The 17143-nt window shown below is 51.6% G+C and overlaps 1 protein-coding gene across 10 annotated transcripts; it reads left to right on the top strand.

Moving 5' to 3' along the window:
* The first annotated feature begins 4827 nt into the window (after nucleotides 1-4827).
* On the top strand, nucleotides 4828-16518 carry NYX (nyctalopin). 10 transcript variants are annotated; one of them, XM_038171447.2, is made up of 6 exons: nucleotides 4828-5459; nucleotides 5637-9104; nucleotides 9418-9487; nucleotides 10230-10327; nucleotides 10468-10796; nucleotides 14288-16518. In XM_038171447.2, the coding sequence occupies exons 5-6, from the start codon at nucleotides 10775-10777 to the stop codon at nucleotides 15685-15687; spliced, it is 1422 nt and encodes a 473-aa protein (XP_038027375.2). In that variant the 5' UTR covers nucleotides 4828-5459; nucleotides 5637-9104; nucleotides 9418-9487; nucleotides 10230-10327; nucleotides 10468-10774; the 3' UTR covers nucleotides 15688-16518. The 10 variants fall into 10 exon arrangements, with proteins under 10 accessions (XP_038027375.2, XP_038027364.2, XP_038027370.2 ...); XM_038171436.2 differs by lacking the exon at nucleotides 9418-9487; XM_038171442.2 differs by having other exon boundaries at nucleotides 5637-8020; nucleotides 8961-10327.
* The last annotated feature ends 625 nt before the right edge of the window (nucleotides 16519-17143 follow it).

Consider the following 17143-nt stretch of genomic DNA (forward strand, 5'->3'; position numbering starts at 1 on the left):
ACTGTATTGGAGAAATATATATGTGATTTATCCCAGTTGGAGTTACTGCTGGGCCCCCAGTTTAAGCTCATATACAGCACTACAGACAGTATGCTGGGATGGTTTGGTGTGAACAATGCCCTTCTCTTGTTTAGAGATGTTTGCTTATTCTTTCTCTTGGATTTTTGATGTCCCAGGTGAAAGCACTGAGTTTTCCAGGCTTATCAGTAGATTAAATTTGGTGAGAAAGCAGAAAACTCAGTCATTTTTTTTCAGCTACTTTATGATATATAAGGGAACACTGAAGTGTTTCTTTTTCTCCTCAAATGAGGAATGTCAGGTAGACTATTTCCTGCCTTTTTCATCTCTCTTAAGAATACGGCATGGGAGGCCTCAGAAGCGTAAAACTGCTTTTCCTTAACCAAAAAGACGAGAGTCATGGAGCTTTAATAGTAATTTTTTTCCAACAGTTCTCAAACATTTGTGCTACATTAGTTTTGATGATACAGGGTTTTTAAAGGGGCTGAATTAATCACTTTTTTTTTGTGTGTTAATCAAGTGACACACAGGTGATGATGTATCCTCTGTCTGGTAGATTTGGTAGATTTGGTAGATCCTTCTGGAAAAAAAAACAAAACATAAAACACAGCATTAAAACCAGACCGAATTGACGGTATTTAAAAAACAGAAGTGGAAAACATGCCGCAAGTCCCAAACTGTTACTGTCAAACAGAAAAATGTAAAATGTGCGTTTGGTCTCTTGTGTTCTTGGAGACCTCAGCTGCGTTCAGTAAATATATTCAGTTACTAGGGGTAACTTGGATGATGCTTAGGCGCGGGGAAGAGAGGGAAGGAGGGCTGCTCAGACAAAAAGCCGACACGTGGGTGCAGCTGGGCGAGCGTGCGTGTGCTGCCTGAAGCTGCAGCCTCGCAGGGAAGGGATGAGTTAAAGTGCTGGAGGCTCACGGCACACCTCGTTCCTTCTGGAGTATGAATACCAAATGCAGAGCGTCTTTGCTTTGCTATGTTAATGGCTTCGGGAGCGCCTCCACCGGGCACATGTGTTTTGTACAGGTGTTGGACGGTGACAACACGCAGGCAAATCGTGATCTTCATGCCCATTTGAAGAGGCTCGGCTTTGCAAAATGTAAAGCCAGGGTACGCCACTCTGTCTCCCAAACCAGGCCCTAAAGAGGTGCAGTTGTACCTAGTAAGGGCACAAACGGCTCAAATTTGCTTTACATTTAGATCAAGCTGTGGCGCATTACCATGAGAACATTACAACCTGTATTCCCAGCACAGTCACTCAGCTGTCACGAATAATGCTGTCAAGGCAGGGAGAAGGAAAATCGAGGACGCCCAAAATAAATCTAACAATGTGCTCGCACACACTGCAGTTGTATTGCATCTTGTTTATTATGCGCAGCTCTTCTTCCGCCGCTCCTCCCACCCTGTTAGGAAAATGTTCTGAAGGTTTCAACGCAGAAAGCTCCGCGGTTGCTGATGCAAAATGACAGCAGTAAAGTGGTTGTGATTGGCACCACCTCCAGACCGGGTCTGAAGGCTTTGTTTACAAGCTGCAGGACTCTTTGCACGAGCAGGAAATCTGGTGGTGAAAGAGTATATTTAGTTGTATTAGGAAATGGAAACACATCCTAAAGGCTAAGAGCACCAAGTGCTGCTTGTGTAATGCTGTGTTACGTTTACAAGATACCCAAGCCTGGCTCTGACTGGCTGCAAACAGACTTCTGTTGAAAAAATGAAATAAAAATGCAGACAGCCTGGGAGAACGTCTTCCAGATTGCTCGTAAAGACTTCATAGCAATTAGCAAAGTTAATCCCAACGTGGGTGCAGCAGGCTTTGCATTAGGCCATGCAGATACTGGGGCAGGACTTTGGTGTTTACAGTACCAATACCAATATTTACACAGGCTATAGGCTCGAGTGATAGGCAACCAGACCTGCCACGAGAGCAAGGGAGGTGGTATTGCTTAGAAGGGGATGGTAAACAAAGTTATTACTACCAAGAAAGTGGGAAGTCAGGGCTGTGTGGGCTGAATTTTGTCCTTATTTGGCTTGGGGGAATTATGTGATTTTATTCTATGACTCAGAGTTGTTTTTACAGCATTTGCGTCACCCAGCGAAGTTGAATCTGCATAAGGCCCAGCGTGTTCCAGGAGGGAATATTTTGTTCTGTAATGTGAACTCGCTAACACAGACTGGCAGCTTTCTTGTTTTGCTTTTTTTATTATCACCACCGCTCAGGCACAAACTGCAAAATTTCTCCGAGCCGTCAGGTTGTGTTACCACGGGCATGCAAACGCAGCATCAGGGAAAATCCTGACACCACTCGGAGAGGCATTTTATAATTCAGCAGGAGTGATTTTCACTTGCTGAGGGGGCTGTAAGCTTCTGGTTTGCCTCCTTCAGCCTCCGTGGAAAAACACAAGCCTGTGCGCTGGTTAGGTAATTTAACTGCTCTCCTCAGTTCCACCCGGATCTGGCCTTATTTCACTTTCAGAGCCTCTCCCATTACAAGTCATCCCATCAGAGGTGCCACAAGTTAGTCACTGCCCTGGAGTGCCTGGGGTTTTTCCATCCAGGAGGGTTGCTGTGGGCTTTGGCACACGGCGGCGTAAGGGGATGTGGGAGCTGAAAGGTGAGCTCGGGCACCGGTTTGAAGATCCAGCAAATCCAAGCAGATCCAAATTTAGGGCTCTTCAGGCCAGATCGCGGGCGCCGCAACCCCTGTGATGCAAAGTGCTGATCCAGTCCTGGCACGACCTGCCTGTTCGGACGTGTCCGCGTGTTTCTGAGAAGTTATTTTGGTGCTGGCAGGCTTCACGGCAGGTCAGGCGGTGGCTGCCCGCGCGGCTCTGCGGGGCTGGATAGCGTTTCTCTTCCTGCAGCTGGCACGGAGCTGTCAGAGAAGCATGACGCTGCCATAAACACCCCCCTGGCTAATTGGACAGAAATGAGGTTGCTGTGCCCGCACCCAGCGGCACCGGGCAGGTGGGATTTTATTAGGGATTTTATCCCGAGACCGAGCGTAAGGTGCAGGCGTCCTGGCAGTGCTCGCTCCCCGGCTCCCTGCCTCCTGCGTCCAGAGGAGAAGGAAACAAAACGCAGCCGATGCGATTATCGGCTCATTAGCTGAATCCCATCAGGAGCGGCCACTCCGCACGTTCTTGGTGATTTAATTCCCCCGTTTAATTAAGTCCTCCCCTAAACACGATTAGCTCACATTAGAGACTAATTACCTGTTAATTTTCAATTTGGCCCTGACTGAGCTTTCTTGCCTCGTGTCAGATTTGCTCCAAAACTGCCTCTTCATCTCTCGGTCGGGGTTTCTGTTGATCTTGCTGCCTCCCGTGCCACCTGCACGATGGCAGCGGTGCTGGCGGGGCTCCTGGAGATGCCACCCCTTCCCCATCCTGCTGGGTCCTTCCCACCCACCTGGGAGCTCCCATAGGGATGTGAGTACCCAAACCAGAAATTATTTACAGCACGAAACTTTCACCTTTGCGGCTCCTGCTCCACTGGTGCCCACTGACTGCGGACCTTGAGGTTTTATTTGCTTATTTTTTTAATCTGTTTGAGTGTCCGTCAAGCCAGGGGCAGGGTGGACCTGAGGGGGCTGCTTGTGGCCAGGGCTGGCTGCAAGGGGAACTTTCGGTGCATGGTGCACGGGGAGCTTTTCCTGGGGTCTGCTCTCTGCTCCAGAGGGTGCTTCTGCATTTTATTCATAGGATGGTACAGTGAGAAATGCAGAAGCTGTCCAGGAAACAGAAGGCAACGCTTCCCCCACCACAACACCCCCCCTGGATGTGTTTGCAAGAGCCCGGCTGCTATTTCGGTGCATTTCTGCCACGCAGAAACCTCCGGGCAGTATCTGTGAATCGTGCAGCACAGTGTCACGGTTTCGACAGGAGGGGGTGACAGTCCTCTTCTGATCCACGCCAGCCCGCAGCTGCCTGCTGTTAGGGCACTTCTTCAGAGGATGGCGGGCTGTGGGTTTGCCTCTCCCCACACCACGGAAAGCAAAAACCTTGCCTCTGCTGCTGGCCAGTACAAAGCCCAGGGCTGCTTGGAGCATAGTTTTAAGATTTTTAATTCATCAGTTCCACAACCTACTCGTTATTTTGCGACTTTCAGAATGTACCACTAAAAATCAGAGTGGCAGCCCCAAGCAGCAAGATTTCCTATTTTTCCTAGCTCACACCCATTGCTCTGACAGCGGAGAGTGTGGGTGGGCTGCCACCAAATGCACCCAAACAGCTGCTGGCAGTGCTCACCAAGCACCAAGGAGGGAGAGGATGTTTTTTGGGTGTCCTGAGTGGTGCAGGGATGCGTGGCCAGGGCTGTGAGCTGAACTGCTTCAGGAGCTTGGGACACGGCTGCTGCCTCAGACCCTGCAGTGGTGAGCTGCAAAAGTGTGCTGTCACCTGCCAAGAGAGCAAGGAGACAAATTATGAGTTCAGGAGATGTGTGGGAACGTCATGGGAGATTAAATGATCCTGGCTTTCCTCACGAGGTGACCCCAGGACAGGACCAGGCTCCCTGATCTCCTGGGTTTCCTCCACCCATCTGTGGCATAGGAGTGGGGACAGGAAAGGAGATGGCCTTTAGTGGCCCTTGGTGGTCCTTCACTGTGCTGTCCTGCCCTGTGGGGCACCAGGGTGCAGGTGGGCGCAGCCAAGCAGTGCCAGGCACGGTGCCACTTCCCCATCCCACACCTGCACCCGCAGGTGCTCCATGTGCGTCCCCAGCACAAGTTCTCAGAGAAATGTGAAAGCTCTGCCGAAATCAAAAGGAACCAATAACCATAGTAAAAAATTCTGTGTAGAATCTCTTTTTTTTTTTTTTTTTTTTTTTTTTGAGGGCTGCGGTGTCTTGCAGAGCCCTGGTGTGATTTATTTTTAATGCTGCACGTCTAGCGCTCCCTTCACCTTTCTCACAGCTCCGCTTGAGCGATGTGGTTCTGCAGCCTGTACGTTCGTTCCCCTGCCTCTTACGCGTGGTGTTCACCTCCTCGGTGTCTGCTGTTTCCCACCGTCCTCGCACAGCAGATGTTCTCTGTTACAACGCAGAGCGGGCACGGTAGCTCCAGCAACTTGTTGCAACACACTTGTTGCTAAAGCGCAGCTGTTGCTAGCGCAGCTTTTCTGACAAGAGCAAGGAGAAGTTTGGGCTGCCCGACTTTCTCTGGCCCTTGCCCACGGGCCAGCCTTTCTCAGTGGTTGTGCATGCAGCTAACCTGCTCAGCACCCCTGCAGGAAGCTGTCACTGCTGCAGGCTTCCTCGTGCTAGTTCCTTGCCTAGGAGGGGGTGAAAGGTGTGTGCGTGGCTGAGGAAGGACTCGGCCACGATGAAAAGCTTTTAGTCAGTTCTCCTGCTGTGTTTTCAGCCAAGTTCTCGATCTGGGGCTCGATTATTCGGTGAATGCGTTTCCATTTTGATTATATGCTTGGGAAGGCATGGTAAGTTCATTTAACAAATCTTCCAGATCACCTGCAAGAGCAAACTGTGCTAACCTTCTGCTTAGTGTGCTGATGATTATGCTGTTGAAGTTCACTTCTGCATAGGTGATTGGCTTCTTTCCTATCTGCCGGCACCTAGGTTAGACAACAAAATTATCCTTGTGTATCAATAAACAGGTAACGACGAGTGCTTTGTGTGACGGGGTGCCCCATGTTACCTGGGGCTCAGAAGCAGAAGTCAGGTGGGGAAGGACAGCGAGCAGAGCACAAATTACCTTGCAGCATGGTACCATGGCTCAGGAGAGCTTCTGCTTTGCTCCCACCAAGCACCTGAGCTGGCTGCAGAGCAGGCTCCTGATGCGGGGCCAGGTAAGTGGTGAACAAGCCCCAGATGTCTGTGCTGTACGAGGGGGAGGAGGCAGCACTGATCCTGCCACGTTGGTGGGAGATGTTAATCACCAGGAGGTAAATAACCTGCCTGCCGAGGCCTGGGGGGGCTGTTGGCTTCAATAACATATCGCATGCTGCGGGTTGGCTGTAGAGAGGCTATTCCAAAAGGTGTTTGCAGGGCTGTGGAAGCGGCTTTATGAAGATGAATGGACTCGCCAGCCGTGAGGGAATTGTGCAGCGTTCCCATCGGCTAACAAGGAACTGAAAGCTGCCAGCAGCCTGGGGAAAGCGCAGCACAAGGAGCTGAGCAAGAGAAAAGCATCTCTGGGCTTGTCACACAGGACAGAAATGACCCTGCAGGGCTGGGGCAGGGCAGCCAGGACAAGCTGCATGAGCCCAGGACCCCAGGCCCTGCATCCCTACACGCCATCCCTACAGGAAATAGGGCAGGCTGGCTGGATCTGGCACTGCCGGCTGTGCCATCTCCCTGTCTGCCTGTGGGACACGAGCAGCAGCTGCTTGAAGGCAGAAGCTGGGGAAGACAGCAGCAGCCCGGCCCCAGGTCAAGTTTTACCAGCAACCATTTGTCCCTGAAATTAAACATCTGAGCATGGCCAGCCAGCTTGAGGAAAAAGAAATGTAGTCGAGGCCAAGACTCAGAGTGGAGAGCTGGGAGATGCAGATTCAAGCCCTCAGCTTTGGTTAACAGAGAGCCAGATTCCCTCTCCCTCCCCAGGGCTGCTCTGGGTATGGCAGGGAGCGTCCCCATAACCCCAGCGATGTTCTCCCTGTGCTGCAGCACTGCGACAGGAGGTGGGAGCTTGCTTCGAGGGTGGGTGCCTGTGGCTGCTCCTGCCTTGTAGGAAGTGCCATGATTGATGAGCACGAGCAGGACATGAAACCGGGTCAGACGGACGGGTTGGGAGAAACCCCATGAGCTGCTGTGGCCAGGATGCCATCAGCAAACCCTCGCACCAGGCAGTGTGGGGGTGTTGACCTTGACGGAGCCACGGTCTGTCCCCGGGGTAAGAAAAGCTCTTTGCTTTGTCTGCGGTCGGCCTGAGGTGTCACTGCGCTGTCGGCAGGGGTTTGGGCTGTCTGACAGTGCCCTAGCCTGTGGTTTGCGGTGCGCTGCGTTTGCTTCAAACTCCCTACTCTAGAGTGTGCTGTTCCCTTTCACAAGACGCTCGTGCTGCTGGCTCCAGGCTCCTGGGTCTCTGCTCCCACCACAGGGTATGGCTGTGGTGCAGCTCTGCCCGTGTGGGGACGCAGGTTGGGGCTCAGCATGGAAGCCCAGGCCAGCCCAGTGAAGGAGAAACCATACAGCGGGCTGTGCTTCGGCCTGTAATGCCTGCCCTTGGGGCAGGGCTATGCACTCCCAGCAGTGAGATGTGGTCACTCAGCAGAGGCTGCCAGAGTGAATTAGGGGCTAAAAGCACCTAACTGGTCTTTGGGGTGAGGCGGGTTTATGGCTGAAATGGATGGAAGGTCTCCACGCAAGTCCCTCCGACCCCACAGCGATGAGGAGGGTTGGTAGGGCTGCAGCAGCACGAACGGTTCCCCGAAGGGCCTGAGGAAGCACCAGCAGGGATTATACAATTTGGGATTTCCTCCTAAGGCTGTTGGGGTGTGCAGGACAGCTGCTGCCATGGGAAGAGGGAAGCGGGCACCCAGCTGCGCAGGAAACTGAGGCCGGGGTCGGGTGAGGGGACACAGGGCCCTGGTGCCACCGGTGGTGACTCAGGGACCGCAGGTGGTGGCCAGCGGCCTGTGTAACCAGCAGCAGTGCTTGCTGGTGGGGAACACGGCTAAACCCTTAACCCACATGAAGTTTTCAAGCGAAACACGTGGAGGAGTGAGGGGGCTGGCCCTGCGAGGTGTGCCCACGGAGCTGAGCCAGGCCGGCTGGCCAGCATGTGCTGCCTGAGCAGAGTGGACTCCTCCGGGTCATGCCCCAATGTCTTTTATTCTCCAGATTCTTTATTTCTTTCACCAGTAGATCAGATGAAGACATTATTTACTTCTTCTTTTTCTTCCCAGTGGCAGCACAGCTCGTGAGGAGGAGTGCTTGGTGGCAAAGCATTGGCAGGGCAGAGGGGCAGCAGTGAGGGCTGCTCCCGGCCCCAAGCCCTCACCAACCAGCCCTGAGTCACGCTCTGACAAATGTCAAGGTGTGGTTTAAAGGCCGAGTTGTTTTCTTTTTTTTTTTTCTTTATTCTTTTTGAACACAAGCCTCTTTTATCTACCCCTCGGTAGTCAAGCTTTTCTGCCTAAGCAGACTGGAAACTTCTCACCAGACCTCTTTCTCACGATGCCATCTCATTTCGGCACCACGGGTGGTCAGAAAACAAAGCTGGAGCTGCAAGGGCTGGCAGAAGGCACCGTGGTGGTGAGCTTGACACTCCTCTGTGGCCCTGCTCACACAGCAATGCTCGCTGGCCAGCTGGCTGCCCACAGCCAGAGAGTTTCCCAGAAGTGGAGACCTCAGTGCTCCCCACAGCAGCCTCCCCAACTGTGCTTGCACCGAGGCGGTCGCATCTTCTCAGTGCTGTGGTCGAGAGGCATGCGTGGGCTCGTGAGGGTCGGTGACACATGGAAATGTGCTGCTACCATCCTCGGAGCTGCTGCTATCAGCACGGGGCAGCACGTGGGCTGCTGCAGGTGCTCCTGCCTCCAGGTGCTTCTGCAGCATTGCTGCCGGGGCTGCTGATTTTGCAACATCCTGCCACCATCACCCCCAGATGTGACTACTGAGGTGCACACAGCTCTCAGTTTAACAGCTCCCTCAAGCCCCTAGGACCTGCTAGTCCCCATTGCCTGTTGCGGAAGAAGAGCAGGGAGGCACAGGAGAGCGTGCACATCGCAGCAAAACTCTGCTTACCTGGTACAAAGCAGCCCCTCCTTGCTTGTGACAAGCAGATTTGTTGCTGTTTTGCAAACCAAACAGCAGGTCCAGCCCATGGGGAGCTGCTGATGGCTCACACACCAGGTTGTCCCCGAGCCCAGCATACCCTCCCTGCTGACCCACTGCCTCCACTGCTTGTCTGCATCGGGGGGAAAAAGGAGACAGGACTAAAGTTTCTCCCCTCACAATCTGCTTTCTGCAAGCAGACAGGTTGTGATTTCCTGCTATTCTCACGAGAACCAGGACCTAAAGGGAATACACCAGCTGGTGAGTGCCTGACCCGTGGCACTTTTGTCCCCACAAGGTCTCCAGCAGCTTCGTCTCAGTGGCGGTGACTGCAACGCACCCAGGTGGGCTTTGCAAATCTCTTTCCTCCGGAGTGCAGTCAGCGGGGTGCAGAGCAAGTGGGCAGGATGGGGGTGGACCTGCAGGTGGTGGGGAGAGGCACGCGAGTCCCAGCTCAGCACCCCCAGGCACGCTTCCTTTGGATAAACTCAGTGCTGTGTGGGTCAGCCCCTTCCCTCCAGCCTGCCCCGCAGCACCAGCCTGTTCGGATGCTGGTTAGACGCAGGTCACTTTAGAGAGGTGCCAGGCAGATGCCTTAAGACTGAGGGAAAGCCAAGACAAAGCCAAAATAATGCGGCTGGCTGCTTTAATTTGCAGGAAGAGCCAGGCAGCAGCAGGCTGGTCCACAGGCGAATCTTTCCTGCTGTATCAAGCATAAATTAATCAGGTATTCCATTTCCCGAGGGAAAAAAAAAAGAAAGAAAAAAAAATAAGCAGAATAATTCACTTAGAAATAAAGACTAGAGCCATTTTTCCCTTTGACATGTTGAACGCAATTACCTGAGGCACGGGAGGCTGAGATAACTCACTCATTCAGCCCCCACTCTCCGCAGAGACTGTCATCATTCTGCCAGAAAAGGCTTTAAAAAACAATTCACCTCCTGAATGCTGAAACGCTGCCATGTACCAAACCTGTCCTGACGATTTCCACACACCAGCTGCAACACCACAAGCAAAATGCTCCCTTCGACGGGGCAGTGTTATTCTCAGGGCCATATACACCATGCAAGCTCCCTGTGTTTGCTGTCCCTTTTCCCAGCACTGTTGGTGTCCCCTCCTTTAGGAGCAAAGCTCACTGACATCCTATTTGGAAAGCTCAATTAATTGCAACCGTAAGCCTGTGCTTGCCCCCAAATATAATCACATTTAGGCTGCACCCTCCACTCCCACCCCCTTGGCCATTATCTAATAGGCAGTGGAGTAATGGCTTTGGGTAATGCTGTTTGAATGGCAGGCATCCAGTTCTGGCCTGGTTTATTATTTTTTTTATGGTGGGGGGAGTGTAGTTGGGCGGGGGTAGTTTGTCTGCAATCCCTGTTTTGCTTCTGGAGCTTTAGAGGACAGACATATTCTTCCATCTCCACTAATCCCCCTCTGATACTGAGGATTTTCCTGCCATTAAATGATAGCTTGCGAGAAAAAAAAAAGCCAACTTTCCTGAGGCAGACCCGTGCGGCTAATGGCAGCCTTGTGAGCAGGAGGGAGGACACAGCCACTGCCTGGCCAGGTAAGTGAGGCATCTAGGTGCTTTCTGCTGGGAATTTTCGTTTGGGCTGCTCAGTGCTAGTCTGGCGATGCTCTGCGCCAGCACCTCTTGCCTGGGGAGGCAGCCAGTCCCTGACCATTGGCGATCTGTTCCCACCTCAGGTAGGAGCACACCCTTGGCACAGCTGGCGGGCAGGATGTGGACCAGCTCGTGAAAAAGATCAGCAAAAAGCTGCAGGAATCGCTCAGAAGCCAGGTGGTGGAAGGAAGGCGGGCGCGGATTGCTGGGGACCGCATCGGTTCAAAACCGTGTGCGAGAGGATCCTCTTTCTAAGCATAGACCTTGCCGTGGGACAATGATGCAGGCAAACGACAGAGGCTGAAACCTGCCTCAGCTCTTCCCATGTGCTTTTAGATCCCTCACGTTTGCCTGCCAGACCTGAAATGCCACTAGTGAATAATCAAGGTAATGTTTGCCATCATTCTAAATGGTGAGTAGTACTCTTATTCTGCATTACCCAGTAGCGGGTTAGACAGATTGTTCTGAAAGGTGTAGGTTAGACTCAATTACTGCAATCATTGTCTCTTCATCCTTCTAAAATCTCTGCAATTATATTTTTTTTAGTCTCTCACTCTTCCTTTCAAATACCGAAATAATATATTATGTAAAAGAGCAAAAGAGATCATCCCTGGGTGGAACTTTGTTTATTCCTTAATCTCACCAATATTTTTTACCTTAATGCTGTATTTCACCTTTTTTTTTTTTAAACACATATCTCATCTGCACACCTCTGTGCCAATGAATTGGAGGCACTGTCCAGCTGCTGCCCTGCCTGCCACAGTGTTAAAAGCAAAGAGCATCCTTTTTGGGGAAAGAATAAGAAAGGCAAGGCAGGAATGTTTCATGCTGTGTTGGTCAGAGGAGATCCGAACAACAGTGGAGACCTGGTCTCCTGTGCACTGACCAGCAGCTTCGCCCGAGGGTTTGGTGGGGTTCAGACAGAGGATTTGGGTAGATTTCGTTTGCAAGAGAAAGAGGGAGAATGACACAAAAAGTCACTGCCAAGGGGCTCCTCTGAGCTTCTGTTGCAGGGAGGTGTTTTCTAGTTGGCTGGTCCTCAAGGGCTTGCTTTCTGTGCTCTGCACAGTGCGAAGAGTTACGTTTGTAGATAGAGATCTTAAACCTGTGCTGTGAAATGCCACGAGAAGGCCTAGATTTAGCTCTAGTATACCTTGTGCATAAAGAGAACAGGCTGGAAAATGGCTTGGGTGCACACTTTTTCTTTATCAATCGATCAGAGAGCAAACAGGGAGTGGAAGGAGAGGATTTTGTTCACTTCTACATTGCACACAGTACACATAGCTGCTGGGAGAGGTCTGCTCCAAAGGCCAGAGACATGACTGAGGTTGGGCAGATGTAGCTAAACATTGAGCTTGCCTGGGACAACCTCACTTATAGGACAGCCTGTGTACATAAGTCCCGCTGGATGTCATCCTGAGCCTGTGAAAGGCTCTTGCTCCAGAAGCAGTACTTCTATCAGTTGTTTCCAGACAGCCACTTGCAGCCAAATGTTTGTGAACAGGCAAATCCTTAATCTGTCTGGACCTCAGTTTATGTAACTGTGCATCAAAACCAACACATGCCCCTGTTTGCACGCAACAACATGGAATGGTGCAAAGGGCAGCCAAAGACAAGGCCCTTGTGCAAAGACAGAGCCATCTGAGGTTTGTTGTCCCCTCTCTTGGCCTTAGGATCTGCATTTATTGCCTACCTAGGGCCCTGCACGAGGGGAACTTTCCTTTAGCTGCAGCTGAGGAATAAGTAGAATGGGTCAGGAGAAAGGAGAAGAGCATATGAACAAGCAATCAAGCAATGACAACCTGCATAAAATCCTCTCCCTCTCTCAAAGTCCTTCACTGTTGTCTATTCTCAAGATCAAGTTTTGCTAATTCTCCAGTCACGATAGCATCGCCAGGCTTGGTGAGACCCGAATTGCAACAGAGGCCAGAGCTAAAGGCCTTCTGTGCTGCTCCCTCCACATATTTAGATCTGCTTTCCATGCTCAGTGGCCAGGACAGTTCGAGCAGACCCAGGCTGGGAGGCTGCTGAGTCGACATGCTGTCAGCGGGGACCCGCGAGGCAGCAGGTTTCACAGGTCTCATGCCTGACGAAGCCACAGGCACTGCAAACTCACAAGCACCGTACTGCACACGTTGCTTTCAGAAAGGATGGAGGAAGGGCAGAGCAAACGCGGTTCAAACTGTCATCTGGTCCATGCACTAAAGCCCTAGGGGCTGTGAAAATCATAATAGATCGATGTTTGCTGAGCCTGCCTGGCAGATCGCCTCACAGGTCTGGCTTAATAAGAATCCCCTCAGGAACACAGCTGTAGTGAGCAATCACTGCTGCACAGCAGCGGGGAGAGGCGGTCCTGCTGCCGGGAGCACCCCTCCAGACAGCAAGCCAAAGTGTGGGGGAAAGCCCCTTCCTTGTCCTTCGGCCCCTGGGGCTCGCCAAGCACATGGCAGAGCTCCTGTGGTCCCAGCAATGCTGTTAATAAAGCTGGCTGGTGGTAAAGATGGTAAGAAGTATGATAGGGTTGTTGTGCCTGTGTGGGAGCCAGCGAACAGCAGCAGCAGCAAAATCATGCAGAAGCTGTACCTCTGTTTCCTGCTAATGACTGCATGGAGAGGTTGCTGGTGTGACAGCGAGGAGCAGGTAGGATGTGCCTTTGAGAGCAGTTACAAAATGAGATCTGTTTTCTGTTCCTGCTCTCTAACGAATTTATTTCTTAGGCACCTGGTTGCCTAGGTGTTTCCACCCCCCCCCCCCCAAAAAAAAAAAAAAAGCCTGTCAAAGCAGGCTGATGTCTCCTATTCCTTTCATTCTTCTCTGATTTGTCCCCAGGAGCTTTCACCTTCTCTTCCTTGTTGGACATCTGCCTGCTTGGGACTAACTTGAAAAGAAACCACAGCACCCACACACCTCCCAGGTGTCAGGCTGATAAAATGACGAAGGGGCTGATCCCATCAAGCCTAAGACACTGTGGTGACTGTCTAGAGAATTGGCAGAACAGTAGAAACTGTGCTGGAGGGTGCAGAGCATCTCATTTGTGATGAGATCACTAAGAAAGCATCTGAACGATACTCCTGAATTTGTCTTTCCTCGTGTCTGTCTACTGAAACGTAGCAGGAATCTGTTTTTAAACGCTGTGCAGCATCCTTAGCAGCTGACAGTTCCCCTTACAGTGCTGCACCAGCTCATGGTTTTGGTGGAAAAATGCTAGGTTTATGAACAAAGAAAAGAAAGAAGAAAAAGCAGGAATATTGACTTGCCCCAGGGAACTAACTGATCTCCCCTGCCCGCTGCTGGGACAAGCATACACTGCCCTCCTCCCTTCCCCACACAGAAACACCACAACCCACACACAGCTGATGGCCTTCAAAGCATCTCGGTCAGCTCCCCTGGCCAAACCCTGTCCCAGCAGCTTTTGGTGACCAGTCAGGGGGATGTGGTCACAGAATCACAGAGTGCGTGGGGTTGGAAAAGGCCCTCAGAGGTCAGTGCTCCAAGCCCTGCTCAAGCAGGGCCACCCACAGCAGGCTGTCCATGCCACAGGACCATGTCCAAGTGGCTTTTGAAGATCTCCAGGGAGGAGACCCCACAACCTGTCGGGGCAGCCTGTTCCATCCGGTCTAGATGATTTCCCCCCTTAGGGAGAGAAACTCTTCAGAAAGGATGGTGTAGGAACCTGACCCTTTCTCAGAGGGTTTATAAACCACCAGCAGATGTCTAGGATTGCTTACAAGGCCTTTTTGGTCAGCGTGGACACATGAGTGGCGGGTGACAATTAGCCTGGCTGGAAGGGAGGCAGGGGCAGCACAATCTTCTCTCACACCTAACACATTTACTAACGATGTTTCTCTCTCCCCTTTCTCTCCTCCCACACCTCCACGGGGTCGGCGTGCCCCTCTCTGGCAGTGATCCTCTGGGTGCCCCGTGCCCACGCGGTGTGGGCCTGCGTGCGGGCCTGCCCGGCCAGCTGTGTGTGCACCCAGGAGCGGAGCTGCTCCGTCCTCTGTGACCGTGCTGGGCTGGGGCAGATCCCCAGCGAGTTCCCTTGCGAAGCCTCCTCCATCAACCTGGATAAAAACAGCATCAAGTTCCTCGCCGAGAGGGCCTTCGGGACGTTGCCTTCCCTCAAGTCGCTGTCCCTCAACCACAACAACATCTCCTTCATCACCCCAGGGGCTTTCAAGGGGCTGCCCAGCCTGACGGAGCTGAAGATGGCCCACAACGAGTACATCCGCTACCTCCACACGCGGACTTTCACCGCCCTCAGGAGGCTGGTCAAGCTGGACCTGGCGGACTGCAACCTCTTCAACATCCCGGACAGGATCTTCATCGAGCTGCCCGCCCTGCAGGAGCTTCTCTGCTTCCAGAACAACTTCCGAAGGATCCCGGGTGCCATCAGGGGCATGGAGAACCTGACCCACGTCTACCTGGAGAGAAACAGGATCGAGGCAGTAGCCTACAACTCCCTGCAGGGCCTGATCAAGCTGAAATACCTGAACCTGCAGGACAACAGGATAAATGTCATCCACGAGCGAGCTTTTCAGGGCTGCCGGAAGATGGAGTACCTGTACCTGAATGACAACCTGATCAGTGAGCTTCCAGAAAACTCCTTTGACGGCCTGAGGTGCCTGAAAATGCTCAACCTGGGGGGGAATTTCCTCAGGAACGTTTCCAACACCTGGTTCCGGGACCTGGTGGAGCTGGAGGTCCTGTACCTGGACCGCAACAGGATCAACTACATTGAGGAGGGGGCTTTCGAGAACCTCACCAGCCTGGTCTCCTTGCACCTGAACAGCAACAACCTGACGACCCTGCCCTTTTCTGTCTTCCAGCCCGTGTACTTCTTGGGGCGGCTGTACCTCTTCCGCAACCCCTGGGAGTGCGACTGCCGCATTGAGTGGCTGAAGGAGTGGATGGAGAGCTACGGGCTCGTCAGGGACATCGCCTGTGCCTCCCCGTCCTCGGTAGCTGGGATGGACCTGATGGACGTGCTCTATGACAGATCGCCAGAAGGGTACTGCCTCGACCCGGTGGAGCTAAATGTCACCTCCGACAGCCCGACCCCAAGCGGAGAGCCTTTCTCCACCACGGAGAGCAAGTTCAACAGCCTTATCTCTAAACTCTTGCTCCAGATGGGCCTTCCTGAAGAGGTGTCAAACACCACCGAGGTCTTCAGTAACGCCACACAGCTGGATGGGCTGGCTGATGGGGCTTCTGCTGGGGCAGGGGAAGGTGGCCGCAAAGCCGCCTCCTTCTCTTTTCAGCTCCCAGCACTTCTTGCAGTGGTTGTTTTCCAGAGCAAGTAGTCCAAGGGCTGCCTGGAGCATGGGTCCTGCTTAAGCATTTAGTCCCTGTCCCTGCTTAGCCCAGGGCACCACCTGGGGCTGCTACGCCAGCTCTTGCAAAAAGGAGAACGGCACCTGGGGAGGGTCTGGGGGAAAGACGGCGTGTTGGCTGAGACCTCAGATGGGGTTTTTATCCTTTCTCCCCCTGCTACCCTGGCACATCTGCAGGAAAACCAGAGAGACACGTTTTCATCAAAAGTCTCAGAGGAAAAGCTATTTCAACACAGTGGCGTACTCATTAATGACTGTTTCAAATGTGTTCTTCTTTATCAACAAATTTATTGTTTCAAGGAGTATATTGTTTTTATTCATAGATTATTTCATGGCCTGACAACTGGAGCAGAATGCAGCCAGGCTGTAGGAAATATTTTACATTTCTACCAGCAGTGTACATCACATGGCATGTCATATTACACAATGCTAACCAACCATGCTGTCATTTTCTTTTATATGACATCTTACATGCTTTGTCATTGAAATCTTTAATGAAAGCTGCTACTCTGACCACAAGGATTTATATTTTCTGTATTAGAGCACATGAATAAAACAATTTGATATTTTTCTCTCAAAAATAAATTAGTTGCTCAAAAAGGTTTTATTCTGACATCCTTGAATTACTCCAGAATTCTTTTTGAAGGCTCAGTGGGTACACACAAATGCCCCTTTAATAGTCTAGAGCAAATGGCAAGGTGTTTATTGCAGCCCAAAGAACAGAAATGCTGACTTAGAAAGTGGCAGTGCTTACAACTGTGTTAAGTAGCAATGCTTTAAAAACAAAGAGACTATATAGAAATACACCTGTGTGATATTTTAATTAATTAAATCCTTATACATAGCTTACCATACTGTGGTGTACATGTTCATATGAAATTATATGACATATACAATCCTTTATTATGGCTAAAATGTCATGAAATGAGAATAAAACTGGAAATGAATTAAAACAACCCTTTCAAACATTTCCTTAACACCCCCCACACTTCTTTTTTTTCTCCATCCTCACCTTTTCATGAACAATTCAACATGAACATGAGCTCCAGAAGCATTGAAAGCCCCCATGGTCTGGCAGTCCCGGGCATCAGCCATTTCTGACTCGCAGCAAGTTTTATTTGCCTTCTGAGAGCAAAAAGGGCCACAGCAAGCCCGTGAATGCTATTTAACCCAGTGTCTGTGGGTGAGAAGCTGGTGCATGGCGGGTCCAGCCTGGACCTCCCCCAGTCCCTGCCCCTTCACAAAATGACCACACATTCCTAATCTGGTGGAGCAGCTGCTTCGTGAAACATGGAACCCTCCCTCCCCCTTTTTTCCCCCCATCAAGCTGTGCCCATGCATTTTGTCACCAAAAAGGCCGCATCTCCACTGGCTTCAGGACATGTTCGTGTGAGCAGCCGGGTTTGGTGGGCAGCACCCTGTCCAA

This window comes from Anas platyrhynchos, chromosome 1, assembly GCF_047663525.1.
Source record: "Anas platyrhynchos isolate ZD024472 breed Pekin duck chromosome 1, IASCAAS_PekinDuck_T2T, whole genome shotgun sequence".
Classification (NCBI taxonomy): Eukaryota; Metazoa; Chordata; class Aves; order Anseriformes; family Anatidae; genus Anas; species Anas platyrhynchos.

What these genes read in the sequence shown, in the direction of transcription:
- NYX (XM_038171416.2), top strand. Translation starts at nt 10,750, where the DNA reads ATGCCACTAGTGAATAATCAAG. An exon ending in GCCACTAGTGAATAATCAAG is followed by an intron (nt 10,772 to 14,287) that starts GTAATGTTTGCC and finishes CCTCTCTGGCAG; the next exon opens with TGATCCTCTGGGTGCCCCGT.